Raw genomic sequence first — 13,679 nt, 5'->3', positions numbered from 1 at the left:
GATCAGTTGCAGAGGTGAGCAGTCAGTCCTCACCATTGGGTCAGTGGGTCACACACACTCCCAGGTCAGTGCTAGGCAGCACCCCTCCATACCACCAGCTGAACCCAGGCCAACGAGATGGACATTTAGGAGGCCACGAAGGGAGGCGAGGGAGGGGGATGATGTCAGGGGCTGACTGGAGATCTGTTGGGGATGGCAGGTTCTGCTGTGGTAGTGGCAACAAGTCACTGTCCTGTGGAAAGTAGACAACAATTGATCTCATCACCACTGAAAAGCTGGTGGTTTATACACAGACACACACGTTTATAGATAATTTTATTATACATATGTATAGACACTTGTACATAAAGACATACTTGCATGCATGTACACACACTTATACACATAGTTCTTTAAAGATAATGAACCATAAGACACTACTGTTTCATTTAAGCTCAAGAGTTGGGATTGGAGCAAGTCCCTGTTCCAGTTCAGAATGCTGTATCAATGCTGAAGCCAAAAGCAACGGTGGCAGGACCAGATGCTTATGCTACTCTACCACAGCAGTTCATTTAGAACATTTTTCACAGTACTAACATCCATCAGAATCAGGTTTGGGGGGCAGTTTTTAACCCCTAATAACTCCCCAAGTCGAGTCATTATCTCTTACTAAACATAAGTATCACTAGAAGACTTTATATGACAATCATACCTAACTTTAAAAAGTCTTCAACAATGCTGGACACCCTCTGGTAGACACAGTTTGACCTGTTATGGCCAAAATAATGCCCTGGACTCATCTTGGAACCTACTCCCCAAATTAAAAATACAATGATATCAACAAATGTTCGAAAAAAACAAGAACTCTTAGTCCTTTAAAAAAGAACCACTGTTCTAGGACTTCCTGGCTCTGCATATATCTCAGTCCCGCCCACTCCAACATTAAACAGAGGTGTTCTCTAATATGACTCTTGGTCTCTAAACAGACTCTTGGTCTCTAATATGTTTCTGTTGGACCTTAGGTTTCTGGACCAGCGGTTCTTGAGTAGGCTTTGCAGATCTTCAGCATCAGCACACCCAGGGACTGATTTAAAATGCAAATTTGAGGACCCCTACTAAGATACACTGAATTAGAAACTCCAGAAATGGAGTCAAATAACTGGTGTTCTAGCAAGCCCTCCAAGTTAGTCTGATACATAAAACTTGAGAAGCATGGTTCTAAGTCCTTGTGTGTTCCAACAGCCTGTGGTCAGTTCCTCAGGTACCAACTTGAATCTGGTAACTGACCCAGGATGGGGGCGTAAGGCACAATGTCAGGGCAAACAGCATGGCAGTCCCTCAGCCAACAGCTGGGGGACCTGCTGCCTGACCTGTCAAAACCAATATGCAAAAGGAAATTGTAAGTGAAGTGTTCAGAGATGAAACAGCCTGATATCTGAGATCTGCTTTAAAATACTACTCCAACACAAAAACCAGGGAGGGGAAGGATATCTGAAATAAATGTGGCAAAATACCAATTATGGATGAAGCTGGGTAAAGGGTACATGAGTTTCTTATGGTCTCAACTTTCATGTATAGTGGGAAAATTTCATAATAAAAAGTTTTTTTTTAAAAATCAGAGGTTACTCTTGGACTCTTGCAAGATCTCGCCCTAAAAAGTCAACTCTAAATGTAAACAGGAAGATTACCTCTAAGATTCCACAACTGTCTCCTTGTTATTCTTCAAACATACCAAGCATATTCTCACCACAGGGCCTTTTTCCCTGCTGTTCCCCCTTCTTGGAATGCTTTTCATCCAGACATCCACATGGCTTGTTCATTCCCTCTTTCAGATCTCTGCTCTAAGGTCACCTTGACCATCCTATATAAAGCAGCAGAACTCCAACACATGCACAATAGCACACTCTACCTCCCCTCCCTGCTTTATTTTGTCTCACAGCATTTACCGTGCTCTGACATACAAAATGTTTGTTGGTTGTATTTCTCTCCCACCAGAAGGTAAGGTCTGTGGTGGCATAGGCTTTGACTATTTTCACTGCCTCTACTGCCAGTCTCTCAACACATATTCATTAAATGAATGAATGAATGAATGAATGAATAAATGAACTGTCTGTTGGATACCTAAGCCAAAGGGCAAATACATACCAGCAACTAAATGCACCTATGCATAGACAAAAATCATACAAAAAAAGATTTTAAAAAGCAAGACTCTATTCACCTTCAAGAGCAGCTGAGAACCAGAATATGAGGATCTGAGGGCTGGGTTTGTGAGACTTGCAAATCAACAGTCAAGTGCTAATCTAGATGATCACAGAGAACAATGGAGGCACTGGTGTCCAGCCTAGGCTGTCTTGGACTGGGTGGTGGGATGATGGCAGAGCAGGCCAGAAGTACCAACTTTCTCCAGGTCTTTGTCACTATGGAAGTCAAGAAACACTTAGCCTCTCTCCAAGAGCTGCTGTTGCTTGATTTCTGCTGTTAACACAAGGAGAAAAAGGTAGTTCAGAGAGAATTTTTCTTGTCCAGGAAAGAGATAATTCAGAGACTACCATCTTTTTCAAACTAGGCTGTTTCGGTGAAAGGTACTCCCACCTTCTACTGCCACTGCCCATTCCTCTCAGCAGATGGAGACAGGCTTAAAAGGTGAAGAGGAGGGAAATGGGAGCAGTAATAAAATTCACAGACATTTTTCAAGAGGAATACCTATTGAAAAATAACCTATTTCAAAGTTTTCATGTTATACATACTCAGGTGTAGGGAGGTCAAGCAATTTGCTTAAATACAGAAGAACTGGGACTTAAGTATATTTGACAGGTCTTAATTACATCCAATCTTCATGTGATGTGGTTTTAACTAATTTAAGGAGTTCTTAATGAATTAAACAAGAAAGACCTGACTTATCTAAAAGACCTTTGCAAAGAAGCTGGGCTACACAGACTGTGCGAACAGTGCCCAGAGAAGAGTGTCCAGCTCAGAGTTTAGTTTGGATGATGACAGCTAACATACGATGCCTTACGAATTTTCAGAGGAATAGGCCGAACGTAAGTAAGTCTCAAGTCTGGGTCACAAGGGTCTTTCCCTGGTCCACAGGGGCTTCTCGGTGGACTTTACACCTAGTCAAAGACTGCACGTTTATACTCCGGGTTTGGCTCCCAGCTTTGCCTTCCTGGGAAAGCAGGTTAGTCCGCTCCACGTCGAGTGCTCCTTTCTCCGAAAGAACAAAGAGTGCGGCGAAGAACCCGAGAGGGGCGATTCTCGCAGACCAGCTACTCAGCGGAGGGGGAGGACGGGGCCTGCACCCCTCCCCCCAAAACACTAGCTGCCTCCCGCGATTCCAGGTCGGGCTCCTAGGCCTCCCTTCGGGGAGCAATTAGAGCTCTTCTCTCACCTCCTTCGAAGACCCCAAAACACCCCACACCTGCTTCCGGGGGAAGAACCTCCGTGCCCGGTCTGTGTCGCCCGCCGCCCGGCCTCGAGCGAAGCCTGTCCAGAGTAGTACCACGGCCCCTCAGGGCCACCAGGTCCAAAGCCCTCACTTCATTCACCCCGGCTGGCGGGGCAGGCCTTGCGCGCCCCACCCCTCCCCACCCCGTGGCCGCCGCTTCACAGGCAGGCCTCGCGAGTACTTACGGCGACCCCGGGCCGCGCGAGGCCACCGCCGAGGGAACTGGCGGCCCGGGACGCCCCGCGGGGGCGGAGCGGCAAGCCAAGGGGCGGGGGCCGGGCTCGGAGGGCGAGGTCGCACTTCCCCACGCCTCGCCGTTCCGTCACGGGCGCGCGGAACCACTCTGCGCACGCGCTTTCGGTGATACTGTGGCCACGTGGCCCGCTCCGGACCAACAGTCACCCGGCTGGCTCCTGGGCGTGCCACTGCTCCGTACGCCGGCCTCGCGGCGCCTGCGCGGTGCTGGCCGGTTGGGTGGGTGGCCGGGCTGTGCTGGGGGGAGGGGTGCGATTAGATCGGCGGGGTTTCTGCGTCGCGGATCTGGGCGGGTGCGTGGAGAAACAAGAGGGACCTTGCGAGTGAGCGGAGGTCCTTCCAGAAGAGACGTTGGCATTTGGCGCCCCTTGCGGTTGGGAAGAATGAAAAAGGAAGGCTTGTTTCTGGGCGAGGGAAGTCAGGTGAGCAGAGGGAGATAGATAAGGTCCTCCTGAGGCTCTGCTGTTTCTAAGTATCTCTGGTTTGTAATGGAAGTCAAACAACTCGGGTTTTTTTAAATCTTAAGATTAATACATTTACTCCCCTTGCAACTGCGGTTTGCTGGAAATCACTCTGACCTTACAATTCAGACAATAGGTTTGTGAAGAAAGGGGGCAACATAGTAGATGGGACAAGTTCAGGAGGCTACGTGGCTGGCTAGGCAAACTCAGTGACCTGGTTACACAGGGTGGTGTGATCATGAACACCTAACTGGGTGGGTCGTGGCAGGTCACTCATTATCTTAAGTGAACCCTGTCCATTGTTCTTAGGCATCTAGGATAACATACCCTTGAAATGTCAGAGTAATTTTCTTTCCCAGACCCCCAGGACACATAACTGCTGGCACCAGAGCGCGAGAACACTAGAACGTGAAGACTGTGAAATTCCTTTGTTACCTTATTGCCCACATACCATAACTATTCCCTGTAAATGTTAAATACTAACTATCCTGTACCCACCAATCTCTCTCCATTTTACTTTTTATCCAATCCTAAACATTTAATCACTTTGCTTTCTCCTGCTTCCCTAATCTATCACTAGATTTCATGTAACCTTCCTTGTGTTTTCTCCCTTGATTCCAAATGTATAAAATAAACTGTAAAATTGTTATTTGCCAGAATATTTTCTCAGTCTGTTGAAAACTTGCCTCTGGGAGTGTCCTTAAAAGTCTGGCTTATAGCCCTGGCTAGTGTAGCTCAGTGAATTGAGCACAGCCTATGAACCAAAGGGTCGCCAGTTTGATTCCCAGTCAGGGCACATGCCTGGGTTGCAGGCCAGGTCCCAAGTGGGGGCCACCTGAGAGGCAACCACACATTAATGGTTCTCTCCCTCTCTTTCTCTCTAAATAAATAAATAAAGTCTTTTTTAAAAGTTTGACTCAAGTAAAGTTTTCTTCAGGAAGTATTGACAGGGTTTAAATCTTTGTTGCAGTACTCATCGACTGTTAGGCCTCATTTCTGAGTCTTAGTTTTCGCACCTGTAAAGTGGGGACAATAATACCTAATTAATGGGGCTCACATGGTGAGAATGAAATTAGATACTTGGTTGAACCATATGGTAGTGCCATTTTGTTGGATATAAAGTCAAATGCCTACAATTTCATAGGGTTTAACCTAATACAGTTGACCCTAGAATAACATGGGGTTTAGGGGTGTACTACTGTCACCAGAACGGGACCAGGACTGAGGTGGATCTCCCTTGGCGTGGTCTGGAATGTATGGGTTCTTGACTTTGTACAGGAAAGATGCCACAACCCAAGGCTAGGTGATATTAGAGTGTGTGTTAAAGCTCAGGAAAGTAGAACAAAGGAAGAGCTTAACAAAGAGGCAAGATCACAGTGATAGGAGTGAGCCTAGGCTGGACTGCTTTTTTTGGCTTACTGTAAAGTTAGACAAAAGAAAGGTGCTTAGAGACAGGTTCAGGGGGTTAGTCCATGAGGAGGGGCTGCTGCCTGCTGCTACCCTGGTGGCCAGCCTCATTGGAATACTTAGAGCTTATGAGAAAGAAAGCAAGGGTACATGTCTGAGGAAGAGGGGGATATAGGCTTGCTCTGGAGAGAGAGTATGTGGGCTTGCTTTATCTTGAGGGGTTTTTTGTTTGTTTGTTTTCCAAAGGGGAGAATTTTAGGGGAGGATTCCAATAGAATATTCATCAGTGTTCCAGGTGTGTGCTTCAATATGCTGATTCATCAAAATAAGCGTATAGAGAGGTCAGGGTCATTCTGTGGTCAGTTTCACCATCAAAGAATATCACTGAAAAGGGACCAGGACTGAGGCAGGTCTGTCCTAGTATGATCTGCAGTATGTAAACCATTTTCTCCTAAGTATCCTCAGTTAGGGAAGAGAAGATCTTGTGATTTATTATCTGGCTGTAGATTACTCAAAGAGTTTGTTCAGTTGTCCATCTCAGTGTCCCCATTCCACTTGCCAAGGAATTTTCCTAGCTTCTTACCAACCTGCCTCATTTTCCCCTCAGAGGTTTCCATCCCTGAAATCTTTTAGGGGTGATAAGGGAGAAGGATATATTTTCATTAACTGCTTCCTGCTGACAAGGGTCATGTTCCCCGCCTGTGCAGGGTATGGAAGTCTCTCCCCGCCTGATCTAAGGGAGGCAAGGGAATGAAATCCAAGACTGGAATGGAGAGGCTATGAGCTGATTCTTCTCAGCTCACAGCTGAGAAGTAGGCTGGAATCCCTGAAGCATCATCATCTTGGTGTGAAATTACTATATTTAAGAAGTGACAAATTCGATAAGAAGATTAAAAAGACATGGTCCATAGATGAGGAGGAGAACTATAATTACTAGAGGCCCAAGTAGGGCTAAAAACCAGGTAATTGAGGGGAGAGCAGACTTTACAGAATCACAGATTGAGCTGGCAGAGGTTCCCTTTTCCAAATTTATAAAGCCATGGAGCCTGGCCATGTGTTTTTTTTTTATGTTGTCCCTTACTTTACTTGAAAAGTTCATGTAAATGCAGGATGTTTTGTTTATGACTGTGCATACCACTTCCTCTATTGCTAGTAGGTAATCAAAAGCTAATCTGTTATCTTGCATGTTAACAAGGGAATCTAGGGACCATTGTAAGTTCTTTAGGGCATCCCCAGCCTGGTTTGATTCCCAGTCTGGGCATGTATGAAGGGCAACCAATTGATGTTTCTCTCTCACATTGACACTTGACTTTCTCTTTCTCTCTCAAAACAATGGGAAAAAATATTCTTGAGTGAGGAAGAAGGTATCCAGCCATGTAATATGAAAAATAGACACATTCATTGAAGAAGATACAAGATACAAGAAACATTGTACATGGAACAATGACACCTCAGTCTCCTTCAAAGTAGACACCTTGGGATCTCACACAGTTCTTCCAATTGCCATCAGCTGCCCCATTGTATTTTCCTGAATCTCATCAACATTCTTTGAAAGGCAAAGTCATCTTTCAGAGGCAATTTTAGTTTTGGGAAAAGCCACACATCACAGGGTGCCAAATATGGGCTGTAGGGAGGCCGAGTCACCTGGGTGTTTGATGTTTCACAAAAAAACTCTGCACAAGACGTGCATAAGCGGGCATGTTGTCATGATGAAGCTGCCAATCAGTGGTTGCCTGGAGCTGTGGCCTTCTGAATCATTCCAATAGTTTCTGCGAGGAAATGTTCAAGCTTAATGCAAAATTTGATGCAGATTCGTTGCTCTACTTGCTCAGTAATTTTGAATGTGACAGCCACACAGTACACATGCCGACTCAGTGGCATCTACAGCCTCCACTGACCAGTACAGTGAAGTCATCATTGTTCACACATGTGCATCCCAGTCCACTCTCCTTGGTTGCCAGGTTACATCAATGTCATGAAAACTGTTGTTATTTTATTAACAATGGCTAATTTTTCCCAGACAGACAACATGTACCTGCGTGTGTGTGTGTTTGTGTATAGACAATTATAGTAAAGCCCAGTCACCACATTACTTATCTGTAACAGGTTTTTGTTTCTTGAAGAGGAACTTGAGGTCCTCGATGGGTTCAAAGAGTAAGTCTCAGGTTGTGGTTCTTCTGGGGACTCACAAGAAACAGGTTTAATTTGAGGTATGTGAACCTAACTGGCCATCCCTATAAGCTTTACTGCAGTCGGGTTGCTTAGTAGTACCTAAAGTGGGCCCTTCCATCTGGGTTGTACTTGGGACTCAGGAGAGTTGTCTCTCCTAGACCACATCCCTGTTTTTGGTTGTTGGTGTTGGTAGTCCTTATTGGGAGCAGGTAGAATTTTAAAAATACATTTTATTGATTATGCCATTACAGTTGTCCCAATTTTCCCCCTTTGCCCACCTCTGCCTGGTACCCCTATTCCCTCCAGCAATACCACCCTTAGTTCATGTCCATGAGTTATGCATATAAGTTCTTTGGCTATTCATTTCCTATACTGTTCTTAACACCCCCCCCAATCTATTTTGTACCTACCGATTTGTACTTGTTAATCCCTGCATATTTCCCCCCAATTCTTTGCTCTCCCCTCTGACTGATAACCCTCCAAAGATCTCCATATCTATCCTTCTAATCCTGCTCTGCTTGTTTGCTTTGCAGATTTGTTGATGGTTGGGAATTTATTGCCATTTTAATGTTCATAATTTTGATCTTTTTCTTTTTTTATATAATTCCCTTTAACATTTCATATAGTAATGGTGATGCTGAACTTCTTTAGTTTTACCTTGTCCTGGAAGAACTTTATCTGTCCTTCAATTCTAAATGATAGCTTTACTGCCTAGAGTAATGTAGATTGTAAGTCCTTACTTTGCATCACTCTGAATGCTTCTTATCAGTCCCTTACAGCTTGCAAAACTTCTTTTGAGAAGTCAGCTGACAGTCTTATGGGAACTCCTTTGTAGGTAATGCTCTGCATTTCTCTTGCAGCTTTAAAGATTCCCTCTTTCTCTTTAACTTTTGGCATTTAAAAATATTTTAAATTTAAAGATTTTATTTATTTGTTAGAGAAGAGCAGGAAGGCAGAAAGAGAGGGAGAGAAACATCAATGCGTGGTTGCTTCTCATATGCCCCCCCCCCCCACTGGGGACCCAGCCTGCACCCAGGCATGCACCCAGACTGGGAATCAGAGCAGCAACTCTTTGGTTTGCAGGCCAGCACTCAATCCACTGAGCCATACCAGCCGGGGCAAACCTTTGGCATTTTAATTGTGTGTCTTGGTGTGGTCCTCTTTTGGTGCATCTTGTTTGGGACTCTCTGTGCTTCCTGGACTTGTACATCTATTTCCTTTACCAAATTAGAGAAGTTTTATTTTTTAGGTATATTCTACTGATTATGCTATTACAGTAGTCCAATTTTTTTCTCCCTTTTATCCCCCTCTGCTCTGTACCCATCCCTCACTCTAGCATTCTCCACCTTAGTTCATGTCCATGGGTCATACATATAAGTTCTTTGCCCTCTCCATTTCCTATAATTTTCTTAACCTCCCCCTATCTATTTTGTGCCTACCAATTATGTTTCTTATTCTCTATACTTTTCCCCCATTCACCCCCTCCCATCCTCACTGATAATTTTCCATGTGATTTCCATTTCTGTGATTCTGTTCCTGTTCTAGTTGTTTGCTTAGTTAGTTTTTGTTTTTGTTTTAAGTTCAGTTGTTGATAGTTATGAGTTTTTTATCATTTACTGTTCATACTTTCAATCTTCTTTTTCTTAGATAAATCTCTTTAACATTTCATATAATAAGGGCTTGGTGATGATGAACTCCTTTAACTTTATCTAATCTGGGAAGCATTTTATCTGCCCTTCCATTCTAAATGATAGCTTTGCTGGATAGAGTAATCTTGGATGCAGGTCCTTGCCTTTCCTGACTTCAAATACTTCTTTCCAGCCTCTTCTTGCCTGCAAGGTTTCTTTTGAGAAATCAACTAATAGTCTTATGGGAACTCCTTTGTAGGTAACTGTCTCCTTTTCTCTTGTTGCTTTGATGATTCTTTCATTTTTTAATTTGGAGTAATATAATTATGATGTTCCTTGGTGTATGCTTCCTTGGGTCCAATTTCTTTGGGATTCTCTGAGCTTCCTGGACTTCCTGAAAGTCTATTTCCTTCACCAGATTGGGGAAGTTCTCCTTCATTATTTTTTTCACATAAGTGTCCAATTTCTTGCTCATCTCCTTCTGGCACCCCTATGATTCAGATGCTGGAAAGTTTAAAGTTGTCCCAGAGGTTCCTAAGCCTCTCCTCATTTTTAAAAAAATTCTTGTTCCTTCATTCTTCTCTGGTTGAATGTTGAATGTTTATTTCTTCCTCCTGATGCAAATCATTGATTCAAGTCCTGGTTTCCTTCCTTTTACTGTTGGTTCCCGGTATAGTTTTCATTATTTCACTTTGCATAGTCTTCACTTCCTCCTCTGTTTTATGACCATACTCAACCATTTCTGTGAGCATCCTGATTACCAGTGTTTTGAACTCTTCATCTGATCAGTTGGCTATCTCTTCATCACTTAGTTCTATTTTTGGAGCTTTGATCTGTTCATTTGGACCATATTGTTGGCCTCCTCTGGCCTGTTATGTAGTAAGGGGTGGAGTTTAGGTATTCATCAGGGCAGGGCAACTCACCTTGCTGAGTTGTGGCACTCTAGGTGGGGGAGGGATCCCCCAGAGGGAACAGTGCCACTTGCTGGGCTCTCAGATGGCTTTCAGTCACTTCCCCCACTATCCATAAGCAACTTGGGCCATTCTGGTGCTGATTTCCAGGTGGGTGGGTTTATGTACATTCTAGGATTCTGTGGGTCTCTCCAATGAACTGTCTTGTGAGGTTGGGAATTTCTCCCACCTCCTCAACCTCCACAGGTTTTTATAGCCAGAAGTTTTGAGGCTCTATTTCCCCAGACTGGATCCCTGGGTTTCATGGTCTGTCTCACTCCCCAGTTGTTCTTCCCAGTTATCTGCATGCAACGTGGGACCACTTGGTTCACCAGCCGCTGCCTTGGCTGCTTGATCCTCTAGCTGACTCCTTGCTGCATGTCCTCCTGCCCCTCCTACCAGTCTGGATGAATGTTTCTTCTTTAACTCCTTGGTTGTTAGGCTTCCATACAGTTCGATTTTCTGGGAGTTCTGGTTAAATTTGTTGTTATCCTTCTTTTGGTTGTGCAAAGAAGCAAAACATATCTAACTGCGCCTCCATCTTTGAATTCTTTTTTTAATTATTTTTAGTTTTTCAAAGATTTTATTTATTTCTTTTTAGAGAGAGGGGAAGGAAAGGAGAAAACGAGGGAGAGAAACATCAATGTGTGGTTGCCCCTCACACGTTCCCTACTGGGGACCTGGCCCACAAGCCAGACATGTGCCCTGATCTGGATTCAAACTAGTGGCCCTTTGGTTCTCAGGCCAGCACTCAACCATGAAGCCACACCAGCTGGGGCAAATTCTTTCCTCTTCTTTCTATTCTGATTGAATGCTTTTTTAATACTTGTTTTCCAAATCATTGATTTGATTCTCAACTTTATCCCCTCCATTGTTGGTTCACTTTAATTTTTTCTCTATTTCACCTAATGTAACCTTCATTTCTGCCTGGTCTTTTTTTTTTTTTTTTATGTATGCTGTTGAACTACCCAATGAATTTCTGAAGCATCCTTATAGCCAGTGTTTTGAACTCTGCTCTGATAGGTTGCTTATCTCCATTTCATTTAAGTTTTTTTTTTCTGGAGTTTTGTTCTGTTCTTTAATTTGGGTCATATTTCTTTGTCTCCTCACTTGGCAGCCTCTCTGTGTTTGTTTATGTGCATTAGGTAGAGCTTCTTGGATTCCCTATCTTAGTAACATGGCCTAATGTAGAACAGTGTACCTGTAAGTTGAATGGGGTGGAGCCCTTAGGTAATTGCCAGGGCAGGGTAACTCATGTCACCACTGTGTGGCTCTGGGTGAGGGAGGGCTCAGAGAGGGGACAATGCAGTTGCCTGGCCTCTGGAGTCTTGCCCAGAAGGAAGCTGTTTCCCAGCACTCATCCTGTTGCCAGTCACTTCAGTTTATCCCTGTATTCGACCAGTGCCCTTCCAGCTGTTGCTGTGGTGTTGAATCTCATAGGGTGGTTAGTCTGCATAAGTCCTAAGTCCACTCTGTGCCCTGGAAGAGGAGTCTCCTAAGAGTCCCACAGTTTTTTTCCCCAATGCCTCACTCCCATTCATTTTTACAGTTATAAGTTACAGGGACTTATCTTCCTGGCATGGGAACCCTGGGCTGGGTGGTCTGGTCTGGGGCTTCAATCCCTCAGTCCTGAGGTGTCCCTCCCAAGTTTTATCCACTACATGTGGATGTGTGACTGTCTGATCCACATTCATGCCTCTGCAATACTCTGCATCTCCACACCTTTCCGTGCATCTCCACATCCCCACCCCTCCTACTTGTCTGGATGAATGGCTTCTTTAAATCCTTGGTTGTTGGGCTTCCACACAGCTCAATTTTCTGACTTTTCTGGGTGATATTTGTTTCATAGTCTAGTTGTAATTTTTGTTGTAATTGTGTGAGGAGGCTAGATGTGTTTACATATGCCTACATTTGAGTCAGTATAGATATTAACTCAGAGGTTTTTTCCTAATTGTAAGGTCCTAGCGGGTACTATGAGTTTAGCTTTTTTAAGCCAAAGTAGTGGCGGGGGGGCAAAGATTTTGCCTCTTGTTTACTGAAGACAGACAATAGTATTCCCACCTTTTTTCCCCCAGTCAGTAAAAGGGAAACTTTATTGAGGCCCCGGGGTCAAGGGGTTCAGGCAGGAGGCCGTTCTGCCACCCAAAGAGGTGGTGGAAAGGCCTTATTTAACCTTCTTCTTGTGGTGCAGGTTGTTGGTATGGCCGCACTTTTTGCAGTTGACAGTGCAGAGGTTCTGGTGGGTGTAACACTTGCAGCAAATCATCTTGTTACAGTCGTAGTTCTGGGCCACCTTGCAGAGGGAGGGCTTGATGATGCCACCCTGCAATCCAAGCACCAAGTGCAGAGTGGACTCTTTCTGAATGTTGTAGTCTGCAAGTGCGGCCATCCTCCAGCTGTTTGCCCACATTTCCAATCAAATGGGGATTGTCCCTAAAACCCTGAGGGAGCGTAGTCCACAAATATTGACAAATCTTCCTAGTTTGGGGGTTAGTCCATTTAAATACAGACAGGTACTAGGAGTCAGGCTGAAGTGGGGGACAGAAGAAAAGCACCCTTTGGCCCTGGCTGGTGTGGTTCAGTGGATTGAGTGCTGGCCTGCGAGCCAGAGGTTGCTAGTTTGATTCCCAGTCAGGGCACATTCCTGGGTTGTGGGCCAGGTCCCCAGTAGGGGGTATGCGAGAGGCAACCACACACTGATTTTTCTCTCCCTCTCTTTCTTTCTCCCTTCCCCTCTCTAAAAAAAAAAACAAAATCTTTTAAAAAGAGCATCCTTTAAATCTAATATAGTAAAACATTTGGCTTCTCCTGGGATTTAAGATGGTGTAGGGGTTTAGAACTATAGGATGTACAGTACCAAGGGGTCTTATACTTTTGGGTTTTTACTGGGAGAATTAAGGGTATTGTATGGGGACTGGCAGGGCTTGAGAAGCCTATGCCTTAAACATTTTTCAGTGAGAGGTTCAATCCCTGTTTTGGCCTCAGGTTTTAGAAGGAAGGTACTGCTGGTTTTAGAGATCTCTCTTTTTTTTTTCAATCTTCACCCCAGGATATGTTTATTGATTTTAGAGAGAAAATGTGGGAGAGAAAGGGGAGTGGAGGGAAACATTTATGTGAGAGAGAAACATTGATCAATTGCCTCTTGTACACACCCCAACTGGGCATCAAACCCACAACCTAGGTATGTGCCCTGATTGGTAATCAAACCCACAAATTTTTGGTGTACAAGACAGTGCTCCAACCAACTGAGCCACCTGGCCAGGGCAGAAATATCTTGTTGGGAGGTACGTTTGTTGCCCTGCCTGGTATTTCAGTTTCTCATACCTTGGGGTTGACTTGGACGAGGATACATTCTGCAACATTATTAATTTCTGGTTCAGAG

The 13,679-nt window shown here is 44.4% G+C and overlaps 1 protein-coding gene across 12 annotated transcripts in view; it reads right to left on the bottom strand.

The window, feature by feature from the left end:
- PARP6 (poly(ADP-ribose) polymerase family member 6) overlaps nt 1–3,763 on the bottom strand; it is a 31,456-nt gene extending 27,693 nt beyond the window's left edge. For 7 of the 12 annotated variants that reach the window (XR_005081387.2, XM_037137252.2, XM_037137257.2 and 4 more), the window contains exons 1-3: nt 3,610–3,763; nt 2,198–2,454; nt 34–232 (exon numbers count right to left, since the gene is read on the bottom strand). Coding sequence is in view for 1 of the 12 variants with exons in the window: in XM_037137258.2 (XP_036993153.1) it covers nt 34–36 (3 nt within the window). In the remaining 11 variants the exon portion in view is untranslated. Of the gene's footprint in view, nt 1–33; nt 233–2,197; nt 2,455–2,995; nt 3,348–3,367; nt 3,588–3,609 lie in introns of those variants that run through there. The other 5 variants (XM_037137253.2, XM_037137255.2, XM_037137254.2 and 2 more) reach the window with 5 other exon arrangements.
- Between the last annotated feature and the right edge of the window lie 9,916 nt (nt 3,764–13,679).

This window comes from Artibeus jamaicensis, unplaced genomic scaffold (genome assembly GCF_021234435.1).
Source record: "Artibeus jamaicensis isolate MK-2021 breed Jamaican fruit bat unplaced genomic scaffold, CSHL_Jam_final scaffold_286, whole genome shotgun sequence".
NCBI lineage: Eukaryota > Metazoa > Chordata > Mammalia > Chiroptera > Phyllostomidae > Artibeus > Artibeus jamaicensis.
The sequence above is the reverse complement of the archived record's forward strand: the minus strand, read 5'-3'. Positions and strand labels throughout refer to the sequence as shown.